At 36.3% G+C, this 17,613-nt stretch overlaps 1 protein-coding gene across 1 annotated transcript; it reads right to left on the bottom strand.

Moving 5' to 3' along the window:
• Nucleotides 1–13,458: 13,458 nt before the first annotated feature.
• LOC142167421 (sugar transport protein 12-like) lies at nt 13,459–15,284 on the bottom strand. The gene has a single exon (XM_075227580.1). It carries the CDS (start codon nt 15,159–15,161, stop codon nt 13,593–13,595), a length of 1,569 nt encoding a protein of 522 aa, XP_075083681.1. The 5' UTR covers nt 15,162–15,284; the 3' UTR covers nt 13,459–13,592.
• Between the last annotated feature and the right edge of the window lie 2,329 nt (nt 15,285–17,613).

Raw genomic sequence — 17,613 nt, 5'->3', positions numbered from 1 at the left:
ATCTGCTTACAATGACACGACTGTTCCATTTATTGAAGTTGATGATGATAAAGGGCTTTGGGTTTACCAAACATTCGACACAGTGTCTGTCGAGAAGATTCCTGAGGGAGAATGCATTCCAGGTCCGAAGCTACCCTCCGCGTCCGTCATGGTAGTAAATGAAATGTTGAAGAATGGTTTTGTGTTGGGAAAAGGTTTGGGTTCATCTCTGCAGGGTATTGTGCATCCGATGTGTCCACGTGAAAGTTTTCATACATTTACTTTGGGATTCACATTCACAGGGAAGGACGTGAAAAGGGATAAAAGTTTGAAAAGGAAGGCATGGTCACTTCCTAAGCCTGTTCCACACATCTCCAAGTCTTTTTTCAAGTCAGGGGTCGCAAAACTCCCAATATCAGCGGTCCCAAAACCTGTGGTCGACTTTGATGAAGAGCTGATCAAGAGGTTCCAGAGTCTATTTGATGAGGTTAATCGGGTAAGGTTCCAGTAATGCCGATGTGCAGCTTGTTGGGCCAAATGTGAAGCTTAGCAATTGGAAAGCTACTCCTCTCCCCATCCGTAAGGAGTTTTGGTAGTTTGCTTTATTTTCCTTTCTGTCATCTAGGTTATTTCAGGGTTGTAATCCAGATTTTTATTTTTGCTTGTTTTGATGTACAAACCCTTCTATCCTTTTATTTTTAATAAAATACAATTTCTCATTTTCCATTATTCCTGATAGCGTTTCATTTTTGTTTTTGTTTCTTTTTTCTGTACAGTTCTTTTTATGCTGGTTTCAATGACATGACATGCATGAGGAATTTTCAGCCAAATCTTAAAAGCCAATTTAATTCTGAAATAACAATCCAAGAAGTAGAGTGTGATGATGAAACAGAATATGATGAAGAAGCAGCATTTCAGGAAATCAGTAGAGAACTAAATCACTTTGAAGAAAAACCCAAGCCTAATAAGAATGAAACTGAAGCAATCAGTTTAGGAGATCAAGATAATATCAGGGAAACCAAAATAAGTGTGTGTCTGGAACCGCAAATCAAGGAAGAAATAATCAAAGCACTGTTTGAATATAAAGATGTTTTTGCATGGTCGTATGACGACATACCGGGTTTGAGCACTGATCTGGTAGTTCATAAATTGCCAACAAGTGAAATGTGCATTTGGTGTCCATTCTGGGAAACTGCTAGGATTCATAGTTAGTCAACGCGGTATTGAGTTGGACCCATCAAAGATCAAAGCCATCCAAGAATTACCACCGCCAAAGAATAAAACTGAGGTGATGAGCCTGCTCGGGAGGTTAAACTACATCATCAGGTTTATTCCTGGATAATTCTTTTGGTTGTGTGTTGGTTCAACATGACATCACAGGCAAGAAAGAGCAAGCCATTTATTATCTGAGTAAGAAGTTCACTCCTTATGAGGCTAAGTATACTCTTCTTGAGAGGACATGTTGCGCTCTGACTTGGGTGGCACAAAAGTTGAAGCATTATCTATCGTCTTACACTACTTACCTCATTTCTCGTATGGATCCTCTAAAGTATATCTTTCAGAAGCCTATGCCCACAGGAAGACTTGCAAAGTGGCAGATTTTACTCACCGAGTTTGACATCATCTATGTGACTCGGACCGCGATAAAAGCCCAAGCCTTGGCCGACCACTTGGCCGAGAATCCGATGGATGAAGAATATGAGCCACTGAAGAATTATTTTCCCGATGAAGAAGTGATGTATGTTGACGAGGCTGATCATGATAAAAAGCCCGGTTGGAAATTCTTCTTTGATGGAGCTGCTAATATGAAAGGCGTCAGAATAGGGGCTGTACTCATTTCTGAAACAAGGCATCACTACCCCGTAATAACTCAGCTTCAATTTTATTGTACCAACAACATGGCTGAGTACGAGGCATGCATTCTGGGTTTGAGACTAGCTATAGACATGGGAGTTCAAGAAATATTGGTTTTGGGAGATTCAGATTTGTTGGTTCATCAGATTCAGGGAGAATGGGAGACTCGGGATTTGAAGTTCATACCATATCGACAATGTCTGCATGATCTTTGTAAACGGTTAAGGTCGGTAGAATTCAGGCATATTCCCAGGATTCATAATGAGATTACCGATGCCTTGGCTACTCTGGCGTCAATGTTACACCATTCAGATAAGACTTATGTCGACCCTCTGCATATCCAAATCCGTGATCAGCATGCCTATTGCAATGTGGTTGAGGAGGAACCTGATGGTGAGCCTTGGTTCCATGATGTCAAGGAGTACATCACGTCGGGGAGTATATCTAGTACATGCCACAGGCGATCAAAAGAGAACCATTCGACGTCTAGCTAGTGGATTTTTCTTAAGTGGGGGAATATTGTACAAGAGAACTCCAGATCTAGGATTACTAAGGTGCATAGATGCTAAACAAGCTTCGACTATCATGGCCGAAGTGCATTCCGGGGTTTACGGGCCACATATGAGTGGGTATGTCTTGGAAAAGAAGATTCTTTGAGCAGGTTATTATTGGCACACCATGGAACGAGATTGCATCAGTCATGTTCGCAAATGTCATCAATGCCAGGTGCACGGTGATTTGATTTATTCCCCGCCATCTGAGTTGCACACAATGTGTGCACCTTGGCCCTTTGTTGCTTGGGGCATGGATGTCATTGGACTAATTGAGACGGCAGTGTCAAATGGGCATAGGTTTATTCTGGTGTCCATTGATTACTTTACCAAGTGGGTCGAAGCTGTAACTTTCAAGTCCGTGACCAAGAAGGCGGTGGTAGATTTTGTTCATTCAAATATCATTTGCCGGTTCAGAATTCCCAAGATAATCATCACAAACAATGCTGCTAACCTCAATAGTCATTTGATGAAAGAGGTATGCCAACAATTCAAGATTATGCATCGAAACTCCACTCCGTATCGTCCTAAGGCAAACAGAGCTGTTGAGGCTACTGACAAGAACATAAAGAAGATACTTCGTAAGATGGTGCAAGGTTCCAGGAAATGGCATGAAAAGTTACCTTTTGCTTTACTTGGTTATCGCACTACTGTTCGCACCTCAGTAGGTGAGACTCCTTATTTGTTGGTATATGAAACTGAGGCAGTTATACCTGCGGAAGTTGAGATTCCATCCCTTCGGATCGTGGCTGAAGCTGAAATTGATGATGATGAGTGGGTCAAAATCCGGCTAGAGCAATTGAGTTTGATTGATAAAAAAAGATTGGCAGCAGTATGTCATGGTTAATTGTATCAGAAGAGAATGGCAAGAGCATACAACAAGAAGGTGCGTCCATAGAAATTTGAAGTGGGCCAGTTGGTATTGAAACGCATCCTTCCACATCAGGCTGAAGCTAAAGGCAAGTTCGCCCCAAACTGGCAGGGGCCGTTCATTGTGACAAAGGTGTTGCCCAATGGTGCTTTGTATTTAACAGACATAGAAGGTAAATGTGTGGATATGGCTATCAATTCTGATGCAGTCAATAGATATTATGTATGATTTCTTTGCTTATCTTCAATCGCATTTTGTACTAGGCATGTTCAAAGTTAGAATGACGAAGGCATTTTATTCTGCTATCCCAAACACTTTTATCATTTGTTACCCTTTTTTTTAGTCTTATTTATTTTCTTTCATACCCCTCTTTTGGAATTAGAAGTAGATCTGGAAATAGAAAAGAAAAAGGAAAGACAAAACAAAAAAAAAATGAAAAGAAAAAAAAAAGAAAAAGAGAAAAGCAAAAGAAATAAAAGAGAAAAAGAAAGGAGAAAAATAAAAATAAAAGCAAAGTAACAAAAACAAAACAACGTTTACTAGTTTGAACTATGTTCGACTTGATTCCTTTTAAGGATACGTAGGCAGCCTTACACGGTTTGGTCCCATCAAAATAAAATCTAAATTCCCAGATTCGAAGAAACTGCGGTAGAAGTTTTAGTTTTGTAAAAAGATCTGATTCCAAAAGTTATAATTTTGAACCCCTTTATCTTAAATTATTTTGAGCCTTCATGCCACCCTTTCTTTCTAACCCTGTCCAAAACCCACACTACAGTCCAAAGAAAAATCTTCTGATCAACTTTGAGGATGCCAAGTCAAGTGAGATGAAGGTATGATTTACATCATGGGTAGCACCTTTGTTCATGGGCACAAAGAAAAAGAAATAAAATGAGAGAGTCTTATCGGTGAAAACCCTCACGGGCACCATAAGGCGATGGTGAGTTGAGAAAAATTTAAAATGAGAGAGTCTTATTGGTGAAAACCCTCACGGGCACCGTAAGGCGATGGTAAGTTGAGAGATGAACAAATGAGAGAGGTTTGCTGGTGAAAATCCTTCGGGGCACCACGAGCCGAATGAGGTTCGTGATTTTACAAAGGAATTGGATTATGGAAATCCCAATTTTGAGGTATGGAGACGTGGCATGAGCTGAAATATGATTGGTTGGATGGATTAGGCTGATCAATCCGAAATGCATGGCATGATCATTGGAGCCAGCTGCTTCACTCAGATAAGTCTCTTCTTCACTCTTTTCCAAATAGTCATCTTTGTTCAAAATTTTCGTCTTTATTCCTAATTCACGAAGTCACTTCGCTTCGTTTCTTTTGGGTCTATTATTCTAAGTCTCTGTCAAGTGAGTCTTTGTTAAGCAAGCAAGAAAGGACTTCAAAGCCTATTACCAGCTTCTAATTGCACAAGGCAAAGTTTGGCCAAAGCACATCACAAGTAACATGATTCAGAATGAACAATAAGGTGATAACTGAAGTTCGGGTGACATGGTGATTCGGAAATTCAAGGAAATGCAGAGGTTAAACAATTGTCTGAATAAAGAGGCCATATAACAAGTTGAGTGTAAGGGATTCAGAGGGTTTCTGTGGTCGAGGTTGGATCAAAACGTCAAACAATTCTTTGTTAGCCAAAGCAGCTAATCAGAATGAAGCGTGGTAGCGGCAGAAGCAGATACCTTCGGCAAGGATGCCACAAACTAACCACCATATTTTTAAACTAACAAAATTTTCTTTGAGTGAAATAGGGGCAAGAAATTTTGTTTGCTGTGTAGGGATACTCCATGAGGAAAGCATGTTCCAGGTAAATTCAGTTTTAGATTTTCAGGACCCTACTGGTTAATGTGATTTAATTTCAAGTTTTCAGGACCCTTCTGGATAATGGGATCTAGTATTAAATTTTCAGGACCCTCCTGGATACTGGAATTCAACTAACACTCAATGAATGTTCCTGGTACAAACCTGGGCAGAAAATTTTCTCTGTTTGTCCGTGTGGTTGTGATCGCAGGCGCCCACCTGAAGAATGAGGGAATTTATTTTAAGTTCAAGTTGATAGCAGACGCCCACCTGGAGAATGAGGGAATTCATTTTAGTTTTAAGTCAGCGCAGGCGCCCACCTGGAAAATGAGGGAATTCATTTCAGTTTTAAGTCAACATCAGGCACCCATCTGGAAAATGAGGGAATTCATTTTAGGTTTTAAGTCAGCATCAGGCACCCACCTGGAAAACGAGGGAATTCATTTCAGGTTTTAAGTCAGCATCAGGCGCCCACCTGGAGAATGAGGGAATTCATTTCAAGTGTTAAGTCAACATCACGCACCCACCTAGAAAATGAGGGAATTCAATTCAAGTTTTAAGTCAGCGCAGGACCTGGAGAACGAGGGAATTCATTTCAGTTTTAAGTCAGCACAGGCGCCCACCCGGAGAATGAGGGAATTCATTTCAGTTTTAAGTCAGCACAGGCTCCCACCTGGAGAATGAGGGAGTTTATTTCAAGTTTTAAGTCAGCAGGCGCCCATTTGGAAAACGAGGGAATTCATTTCAGGTTTTAAGTCAGCATCAGGCGCCCACCTGGAGAATGAGGAAATTCATTTCAAGTGTTAAGTCAACATCAGGCACCCACCTAGAAAACGAGGGAATTCAATTCAAGTTTTAAGTCAGCGAAGGTGCCCACCTGGAGAACGAGGGAATTCATTTCAGTTTTAAGTCAGCGCAGGCACCCACCTGGAGAATGAGGGAATTCATTTCAGTTATAAGTCAGCACATGCACTCACCTGGAGAATGAGGGAATTTATTTCAAGTTTCAAGTCAGTAGGCGCCCACCTGGAAAATGCAAAAATTCATTTCAAGTTTTAAGTCAACATAAGGCACCCACCTGAAAAATGAGGGAATTCATTTTAAGTTTTAAGTCAGCATCAGGCACCCACCTGAAGAACGAGAGAATTCATTTCAGTTTTAAGTCAGCGTAGGCGCCCACCTGAAGAATGAGGGAATTTATTTCAGTTTTAAGTCAGCGCAGGCGTCCACCTGGAGAATGAGGAAATTTATTTCAGTTTTAAGACAGCAGGCGCCCACCTGAAAAACGAGGAAATTCATTTCAAGTTTTAGGTCAATATCTGGCACTCACCTAGAAAATGAGGGAATTCATTTCAAGTGTTAAGTCAACAGGCTCCCACCTAGAGAATGAGGGAATTTATTTCAAGTTGTAAGTCAGCATCAGGCGCCCACGTGGAGAATGAGGGAATTTATTTCAAGTTCAAGTCAGAGGTAGTAGGAGTCCACTCAAGAATGCGAGTCGATAGTTCAAGATGCACAACAGAATTGTAGAAGATTAAAGATCAAGTTTCTGAAGACCTATGGATAGGAATATTATAACTCATAGCTGATAGACTTGCTCAGTTTTCTTTCCATTTTGATTTTGATGTAATAACAAGACCACAGACCGGAGCCTCGAACGGTACCTCACTCGACTCTCCAACTCGTCCTTCCATCATTCTTCAGAACTACACTGACTTGATTCCTTTATAGCCAAGGATATGTAGGCAACCTACGAAGCAAGGTTCGGTCAAACTCTTTCAAAACACTTTCCATGGAGTATCCAAACGGGCAAATTTGCTTGTATTTGCTCACTTTATCTTTGCCCAAAAACTCTTCGTATTTTCGAGCAAAGAAGGACAGCTGTGAGCACGTAATTTTTGCCCGACTAAAATTACTCCTACAAAGTTCAAAAATAGATCTTTCTAAATTATTTTTGTTTTATAGAATTTTAGAATTTTCTGGTTCATTTTGTTCGCATTTAGTTGCATATTTAATATTATGAAAATACCAAAATATATAAAATATTCATTGCATAGCATCTTAGATTTAATTACATATTAGGATATAATTACATGAGTTAATTGTATTATTAAACAAAAATCACAAAATAGTCATTTTTGCATATTTAGCTTTTAGTTTTAAAATTAGTATTTTTCTTTCATTAGTTTTAGGTTAATTAATTATTTTAATGTTAGAAATAGATAATTAATTCAATTCTACAAATTATATGTTTTTAGAACTTAACTTAGGTTTTTGATTAATGTGAGTACGATATTTAAAACAAGGAAAAAGAAATAAAAAAAGAAACAAAAGGAATTAAGTTTATTTTTAGGGTCTGGGCCAAAACACAATTTCAATGGTCCAAAAACATTACCCCAAATCGGACCGCCCCGCCCCTATCTCCCCATTCAATCTTAACCTTTCACCCCCATCTCATCCAATGGTTATTATTCACCCTCACCTAAATGTATAAACCTAATATTAGAAAACCCTAACCTTATCTCTATCCTAACCAAACGGCGCCCCCTCCCCTCCTCCACCTTCTGCCAAACGACCCCCAAACCCTCCGGAAAAATCAACCCACTCGCCTCACGTGCTCCCTCCTCTCTCCTCTTGCCACAAAGCGTAACTAACTCTGACAACGAAATTATTCCTTTCGAATTTTGCGCGTCTAGATTCTCTTTGAGGCGATTTTTAGATTAATGGGAGCCATAGATTGATTGACAATCAATCCATGCCCTCCATTTATCCCAAATTTCATCCACACAAAGAGTTGAGGATTTTCGAATTTGGAAGGAAAGCAGGGCTTCTATATATTGGAGGTCGTTTTTGTTTCAGAGGGAGATTTTTGGGGAATTTCGGATAGATTTCTTTTGGGAGAACAAAAATTTTTGGAGAGAAAAATTGGAAAGGAAAGCTAGGGTTCTAAAAAACGTTCTTCTTCTTCTCAATTGTTGATCTTCATTTTGATTTTTTGGTTTAGTTCAAGAACAAGAAAAATACAAAAAAAAGAGAAATATGTTCAGTGTTCTTTCCTTCTATTTTATTTTGAGTACTGTCTAAAAATTCAAAAATATATATATTCTGTCTCTTCTTTTCAATCTGGATTTTGGTTGAAAAATGGAGTTCGATTGAGAAGTCGTTGAGTTCATCGATGCTCAAGGTGTCAATTTCCATCCCCTGTTGCCTTTTCAGTTCGATTTCAATTTTGTTGTCGGGCTTCTCATTGTATATTCACGGTCGAAGTTTAATCGAAAGCTCAATTTTAGGTTCATTTTCTGACTCTTTCCCTTAACTTAATTGTGGTGTTAATCTCAGTATGGTCAGGGCCATAGGTCTAACAGATTTTGGGGAGTGTTTGAATCTTGAGTGTAGGGATTAACTAAGGTTGGATCCGTGTCTCACTCACTGTATGTTCTTTGGGTGCTTGTTGAATCACTTTAGTCGTTCCAACATTTTGAAGCATGTCTTGTTGTGCTTAAATTAGTTCGGTTGATCTTTGTAGTCAGTTCAGGTACGAAATATTGATGTCATTGTTTGTGATTTTCTTGGAATATTTGGAGATTTTTTGTGTTAGCTTGATATGAGAAATGCTCTTGAGTCCCTGTTGATTGTATGTTTCTCAATAGCACTTTGTTAAATTAAAAGAGTTAGCTGACTCCCGTAGGTGTAATTTCATAATTCTAGACTTCCTTATGTAACCTCAAATCTTAGGACAATTAATAATTTTGAATATCATAGTTCGCTTTAGGCGCGATTAATAAATTATCATGGCCATGAGTACGGTTTCCGTGGCATGTTCACGAGACGTAAACCCCAATTCGAGTGTGCATTTCATGCAACTCGACCACAACTTCAAATAATAATAAAAATGAACATGTTGTAAATCGCGGGTGCGTTTCACGTGGCGCGGTTTGCAATATGTACCAAAACGACAAGTGTACGACATCGTAACTTGTTCCAGCAATAATTTCATAAGCATTAAAAGGCGATTAAATTAATTGAAAGCGGTTAGAAGTTCAAAAATGCACAATAGATTTCTAATATGTATTAAATTAGACAATTAGGCCAATGTTTACAGTTGCTCGACCGTGCTAAAACCACGGAACTCGGGAGTACCTCACACCTTCTCCCGAGTTAAAAGAATTCCTTACTCGGTCTTTTGTGTTCGCAGACCATAAATAAGAGTCAATTTTTTAGATCTGGGATTTAGAATAAACCGGTGACTTGGGACACCATAAATTATTCCAAGTGGCGACTCTAAACTAAATAAATAATCTCATTTCGATTAATGTCACTTTAATTGGAAAAACTGCATGTCCATTCGGGAAAAAGGAGGTGTACTACTATGGAAAAATAACAAGTCTAAGAGCACCCAACTGTACCAAAACATCAGAAAAAGAAAACACGAAAGCCGTAAAACTTAAACTAAAGAGATGATTGTTTTCTTGTGTGTGCTCCTATACTCTAAATTTAAACAGTACTATAGAAAAATAACAAGTCTAAGAGAAAACAGTAAAACTTAAAACTATTAGTGATATACTTTATTAGTGGTTATCTTAGATATTCAAGTCTTCTTCTACCACTCTACGTATCATTTAAACAAAGTCATTATTAACACAAAGTCATTTTACTAACATGAATTGATCAGCAGACTATCAAAAGGAAGTATCCATAACAAGAAACAGAGAAGAGGACTGAAGAGAAAATAAACTGTTGAGCTGGTGTCCTTAGGCGTGGGGGTGTAGAGAAGGGTACATATAGATATCTAAGAAAACCAACAATCTATCGGATTCCGAGAGGCGGCCCCGCATTGACTTTTTCTCGGACTGCAAATTAAACATTTAACAAGCATGTTCGTATTTACCAACAATCTGTTTATACATAAAAGGTTCTAAGCCTAATGGACAATTCGTTTTGTTTTCTTCATTATGTATCCCTTTTTTGCACCTTTGAGACAGACCTATTAGCATTTCCCCTCAAATTCCTAGCTTTAAGATGGCTGAGTACAGTTTTGGGGCCAAGCTTGCATATCAAAAGAAAAGATTGTTACTGAAAACAAGACTATATATTTGAATGAAAGACATTATCACTGTCATATATCACTGTTTTGAAAATTTCTGAAAGATATTATCTTCTGTTTCAGTTGAAGTTGATATGAAATTATTGTAGAATTTCAAATGTTGAACTTGAGAGCATGCCTACCCTTTTTGTGTTGAAAATTACTGTATTTGGACTTAGCTGTGAGGCTCGTCACTACTTTCAGTTCTTATTTATTATTGTTACTTACTGAGTTAGTTGTACTCATACAACACCTTGCATTTCATGTGCAGATCCAGGTCATCCAGAATTCAGTGGGTGTTGATTCTTTCGCACAGTTAATTTTTCGGAGATTCAGAGGTAGTTGTCGTGTTTCGCAAACCTTGTCTCTCCTTCCCTATCTCTTTGTTTATTGTATTTGGTCTCAGACTATTATAGACTGTGCTTTCCAGACTTGTAATGTATAAATGCTCATTTACTGGTGACACCGGATTTTGTCTCTCTTTCCCAATTGTTCTTACGATGAAATTTCCCTTTAAAAATTGAGCCCAAATGCACGTGCCCGCTCTCGTGATAAACATGATGCCATATGCAGATCTGGGAAATAAAAGATATTTCTTTTTGGCTATTCAGTAGTTGAAGTTCATTGGCCTAATTAATTTTGCTTGGCACTGGATCAACTTATTAAGAGGAGTAAAACGTAAAAATATTTACTCTCAAGATTCAAATTAAAGAAATTAAAACCTACTACTCTATTTATCAAGATGAGTTGATGTACAATAAATAGGGGTTCGATTTAAAGAAGACAATAACTACACCCAAGTGGATAAACTGCCAAAAAATGTTCTGAATAAAATTAACTCCACAAAGATCATTGTATGGATTAGGCATTTGAGAATATTTAGTGAAAGTACATGCATTCCTTTTAATAAAGTGAACAACATCTAATTGAGTTAGTTATAATAGTTGGATGACATAATTCTCATGACAACTCGAGAAGAGCTCTAGACAAAACTGACAAAACTTTTTCTCGAACTGCAAATTAAACATTTAACAAGCATGTTTGTATTTACCAACAATCTATTTATACATAAAAGGTTATGAGCCTAATAGACAATTCGTTTGGTTTTCTTCGTTATGTATCCCCTTTTTTACACCTTTGAGACAGACCTATTAGCATTTTCTCTCAGAACTATTTTCATCATTGTGCCAATCCTTCTTTAGACTATCTCCTTTGCGGGTAAATGATGAACAATTGAGATTTTGTAATTAACGGCTTTAACGGTTTGGGGGCTGATTACTCAATTTTCTTATCGGGTAAACCGTTAACCCGTTAAGAATTTTTATATTTATACTTTTACTCCTATATATATAAATAAAGTACTATTGAAACCCCTATGTATTTACACTTTGTTTGACCAAACACGCTTGGTGTCGATTTCTATGTGCCATAGGTACTTAAGAATGCATTACATATTAGATGGAAAAGCTGTCAAGACTTGTATTAGTTGGACTTCTTCCCTCGCAGAACAAACGGAAGAGGAATTCAAAGGAAAGGTTATCACGGAGGGGGTTGAAGTAATGATGATCCTTTCTCGGACAATTCTTTGTCATGCAACTTAGCAAGTGTGGACAGCTGGTGGCCATTATATGTTCTAATACCTTTTGTTAGATGAACAGGAGGATAATTGATAAGTTTTGTGGAATTGATTAGTGATCATATTGTAGTGCAATGAACTAAAAGTAGTTGATTGGATTGTCTAGTTTTATGTCCTTTTTTAAAATCTGCTTTTCTGGAAGAACGCATGTCCTTTTTTGTTTTGTGAAGAATGAATGTTTGATTGATTACTGAACTTGGTTAATACGTGTATGAATAGTCCTGAAGATTCTTCAATTCAAAATACTGTTTGGTTAGATCTTAAATGGTATTAAAAATTTGGTATTGATTTGAAACTGTTTGGTATTGATTGAATGATTATTCAAAAAAAATACTATTTGGTTTAGCCGATAAGCCGCCAGATAACCGCCCGATAATTGTTAATCCGATATCAATCCGCTCGTTGTCTTATTTGATGGCTAGCGGATTATTATATTTATAATTCGATAACCGTTAAGCCGAACCGTTAAGCGTAATTATCCGTCTGATCCGCCCGACAAGCACCCTAGTTTTGGGGCCAAGACTGCCTTTTGCTAAGGTGCACTTTTGAGTCTACCTTCTACTATCTATAAATTACTACGTACTCTTGCTATCAAAAGAAAAAATTGTTACAGAAAACAAAGACTATATATTGAATAGAAAGAAAAAGAGTACTACTATGGAAAAATAACAAGTCTAGGAGCACCCCAACTGTAACAAAACATCAGAAAAAGAAAACACGAAAGCCGTAAAACTTAAACTAAAGAGATGATTGTTTTCTTCTGTGTGCTCCTATACTCTAAACTTAAACAGTACTACAGAAAAATAACAAGTCCAAGAGAAAACAGTAAAACTTAAAACTATTAGTGATATACTTTATTAGTGGTTATCTTAGATATTCAAGTCTTCTTCTACCATCTACTTATCATTTAAAAAATGAAGAAGACAGATACGATAGTGAAAACAAGAATACATAGAAGAAAACCAGTGCAATATAAAAGAATAAGTGGTAACAAAGCCAAAGAGAAGAAAAAAAAAAGAGCACACCAGACCAAAAGTTTCGAAACACTAAAAAGGAAAAAAGAAAACAACGATGCTTTAAAAAACCAGTAATCTAAGCTCAGACGATGCTTTATCTCTCCAAACTTGAGCATCTCTTCAATTGGTATGTTCGCGACGTGCAAACAAAGTCATTATTAACACGAAGTCATTTTACTAACATGAATTGATCAGCAGACTATCAAAAGGAAATATCCATAACAAGAAACAGAGAAGAGGACTGAAGAGAAAATGAACTGTTGAGCTGGTGTCCTTAGGCGTGGGGGTGTAGAGAAGGGTACATATAGATATCTAAGAAAACCAAACTTCAATTGGTTGATAACTTCCAAAATAATAGGATTTTGCGAGATTTAGAATTACATTATACAATAAAAACATGATTATGTGTAAGACAAACTTGATTTGGAGATTGATGTGCCTTATCTAAAATCATGGATACTTTATTGGTCGTTTTAGATGACAAATATGATGCATAAAAGAAGCTTGTTAAATGTAAGATCGCAATTCTTTTTCTTTTATCCTAAGGTGCACTTTTGAATCTTCTTCTACTATCTATAAACACTCTTGCACATATATCATAAAAAAAAGTTGAAAAAAGATTGATAAGATACTGAAAACAAGAATATATTGAACTGAGAAAGAAAAACAATACTACTATGGAAAAACAACAAAGTCTAAGAACACCCAAATATTCCAAAACATTAAAAGAAAGTAAAGATAGAAAACAGTAAAACTTAAAACTATACAGATGAACTATTTTCATCATTGTGCCAATCCTACTTTAGACTATCTCCTTTGCGGGCTTTAAGCCATTCCCTTGTGGCTTTGGTTCTGCATCATCCACGAACTTGTTCCAGTACCAATGCTCTCTCCAAACTTGAGACATCTCTTCAATTGGTATATTCTTTGTTTCGGGCACGTACAAGTAGACAAACACAGTCATTATTAACACAAAGACCGCAAAGAAGATAAATAGACCAAACTTCATCCCACATAGCATCTTCAAGAAAATTTGTGCAACTCCGAAAGTGAAAAACATGTTCATGGAGACAGTAACACATTGTGCTGCAGATCGAACTTCCAATGGAGAAATCTCACTCGGAACCAACCATCCTAAAGGACCCCATGAATATGCAAAGTTAGCAACGAATACACAGATGCAGACAACCACTAAAGCTGCAAACCAAAGTGGCAAATCTGCTGCATTCCCTGTTGTTCCGAATTTTGCCCCAATAAGAGCTGCCACTGCTGTTTGGAATATACACATGAAGATGCCACCCCAGAAAAAGAGTATTCTCCTCCCAAACTTATCCGTACAAAAGACTGAAATAAAAGTTGCACCCACGTTGACACCGCCAGTGATAGCAGCTGACATAAGCGAAGCGTTACTCTTAAACCCTAATGTTTGGAAAAGTACTGGAGCATAGAACATGACCACGTTGATTCCCGTAAGCTGCTGGAGTGATGGTATCAGAATTGACAAAACCAACTGCGGTCTATACTTTCGGACGAATAAAAGATTATTCCATGGCCTTTCTACTTTCTTGGATGCTTCACTCGCCATAACAAGGTCATTAAATTCAGCATTCACATTATCAACTCCTCTTATCTTTTTCAACAATTGTTCTGCCTCCTCTTTCATTCCCCTGTCTATCAACGAACTCGGACTATCAGAGAGAAACATTGAGGAAACCAGGATGACTAGTGCTGGCACGGCTGCACCTCCTAAGCTAACCCTCCAACCCCAACCGCCAGACATTTTGCTAGTTCCAAAGTTGACCAAATTCGCTATCAGAATCCCAATGGTGATGGCCATTTGGAATAACACGTTGAAAGTCCCTCTGTATTTGTAGGGAGCAACTTCTGACAAATAAATAGGGACAGATTGATTAGCAAATCCGACACCAATCCCCAAAAGAATACGACCCAAGATGAGCATACTAATATGGATAGCAGCAGCGTTGAGGACGGCGCCTATCAAGAAAAAGAGACCTCCAAGGGCCATAGTAACTTTTCTGCCACGTTTTTTACTAACATGAGAAGCAACAATGGACGCAAACAGGGCAGCCACGTAGAGAGAAGACGTGAAAAGGGTCAACAACTGGCTGTCGAACTTACAGTATTGGTTGGTCGAGGTGTTCAAAGCCTCTTTTTGGTAAACAGACATGAAGAAGCGTTTGAGAAAAGGATCCATGGAAGTAACTCCACCTGAAATTCCAATGTCGTAGCCAAAGATCAACCCTCCCATGGCTGCCATGATACAAGTCATGGCTACGTACAATGTTAGCTTCCCTGGATACTCATCTGGATTGTCTCCGCCACCGCCGGGGATAAAGTTTCCACCAGCCATGAAGATATTGATCAAAGAAAATACTATGCAGAACAAAGAAAGAAAGATTACGTGTTTGAGATGGTGTCCTTAGGCGTGGGTAGAGAAGGGTATATATAGATGTATCAAAAACCGAGATCGAAAACTAGTCGGATTAGGATTATTCTTCATTGTATGACATTACCCTTCTTACACACTTCTAATTTTAGTAGGACTATGCCTTCCTTTTCATGTCGTATGTAATGTGGTAATATCCGTGTTATTATATAATCAGGACAAGTTATGTATATCTTAAAAGGAAATTAAAATTCTAATTCTAAACCAATTAAAAAGGACAAGTCATGCGAGATTTAGAATTACATTGGACTTCAAACATGATTACATGTAAGACGCGCGTCGCCCAATTTGATTTTCCATTGTAAGTGTTCTGATCAAATTTGAGTACATACATTTAGAGTATGTCTTTAAAATTAAAATTTACAATCTCATAATGCGGCATTCCTATTATGGAAGGAATTATTGTTTTTCCTGTTATGAAAAATTATTTACATCCCCCAAGTTTACTTTAAGGATCAAACTCATCCTCCAACTTTGTACAATTATCATTTTCATCCTATGCAATATCTATTTTACCCTTGACATTTTCAATTCTCCATGTATGTAATACATTTTTTTTATATTATTTAGATATTTTTTAATGCAGGTATTTATTCATAAGTTAAAAATATTATATATTACTATATAATTTAATCTAAGTTCACTAACATTATAAATAAAATAATTATATTATGAATTTGTTACCAAATATATTGCTACTTTATTATTATTATTATTTTAATATTATGTATATTAAAATGCATATAATGTATGTCGGTATGTGTGGTGTGAGATTTTAAGTTCCACTATTTTTATTATACTCTATGTGTATATAAATTTTTGTGTTTTGATTGTTATTACTAGAGTTTTTTTAAATTATAATTAAAGTTCATGTTAAGTGTAAATAGATAATGTTTGCAAATTTATTATAAAATTATCCTCTATTTTACGCCCATTATTTTTTTATTACCTGTATTGTATAATTTATAACATTTTCACTCTCTTTTATTCTAAATTTTGTAAATAAATTGAGTTTTGATTGTTATTAATAATATTACTGATACGAGTAAATTATTAATTGCAATTTTTTATTTTCTCATTTATTTCACTTTTGAACATCATTAACTTATATGCTTGACTACCACTTCTCACTTTTGTTTTTGGTTTCGATAATTTTTTTTTTAATTTATCTATAGGTAAGTCGATACCATAAATTAAAAATAAAAAAATAATATTAGAATAAAAATAAGAGAAAAAAATTGTAGAGGGTAAAATTGGCTTTTTAAGAAGTCACCTTTGATATGAGGAGTAGAATGATAATTATTCAAAGTTGGATGATGAATTTAATTTTTAAAGCAAACTTGGGGGATGTAAATGATTTTCACGTATTTCAAATTGAAGAGTTATATAAAATCATACTATTTCCACCATCATTATTCATCATATATATTCGATGAGTTATTTGTAGTGGTGAGAACTATGATATAGGAAACAACACGATTTTAACATATAATTAGTCACTAAATATAGCATGTAATTTGTATTGAAACTTAATTGCATAATTCACATAATCAAGATACATATATATTTTTTCATTGTGAAAGTATAATTTTTTTTAAAAACATTATTCCTCACCTTATTTTTACTATCATCTGCAACATTTTTAATAAGTAATACAGTCTTAAGATTTTAATTGATGTTTTCCCCTTCCCTACATCCTCAAAAAGATAGCAGTAGTAGTTTATTTCATATCTCAAGCATTAAGTTTATTAAAGGTATATTTTTCATTGGGATGATCTTTAATTTATTTATAATGATATTATTTAGTTAAGGAATATAAGGATTTTTTTCGTAAGTTTTAAATCTTACTTGTGAAAGAAAAAAATCTGTTCCAAAAGCTTATCCTCCTAATATGGACAATTTGTTTATGAGACATAAGGTATCCATTCCATTTCATAATGTTTTATCGCATTTTAATAATTTTATTACTTTATGCTAGGCAATGAAATAATGGTGATTAGACAGGACATGGTGCATCTTCAGCTTATTGAGCATATAACTTTTGATAGGAGGATATGAAGGTCGAAAATTAGGGTAAACGGTTAATAAGTAGTTGAGAGTTTCTCCTTTCCTTACTAGTAGTATTAGTATTATTCTTATATTTTTTTTATTCTTAGATTTTTATTCATACATGTTATTTCGATCGCTTCAGTTATCGTACTTTTCTGTTGTTGTAATTGTTTGTTGTTGTTGCTTCTTTTTCAACTTTTCTTGACATGAGGATCTATCGAGAATAACCTCTCTATCTTTACCAGGTAAAGGTAAGATTTGCATATACACTACTCTTCCAGACCTCACTTACGGGATTATACTAAAT

The sequence above is a fragment of the Nicotiana tabacum genome, chromosome 12, assembly GCF_000715075.1.
Source record: "Nicotiana tabacum cultivar K326 chromosome 12, ASM71507v2, whole genome shotgun sequence".
NCBI lineage: Eukaryota > Viridiplantae > Streptophyta > Magnoliopsida > Solanales > Solanaceae > Nicotiana > Nicotiana tabacum.
The sequence above is the reverse complement of the archived record's forward strand: the minus strand, read 5'-3'. Positions and strand labels throughout refer to the sequence as shown.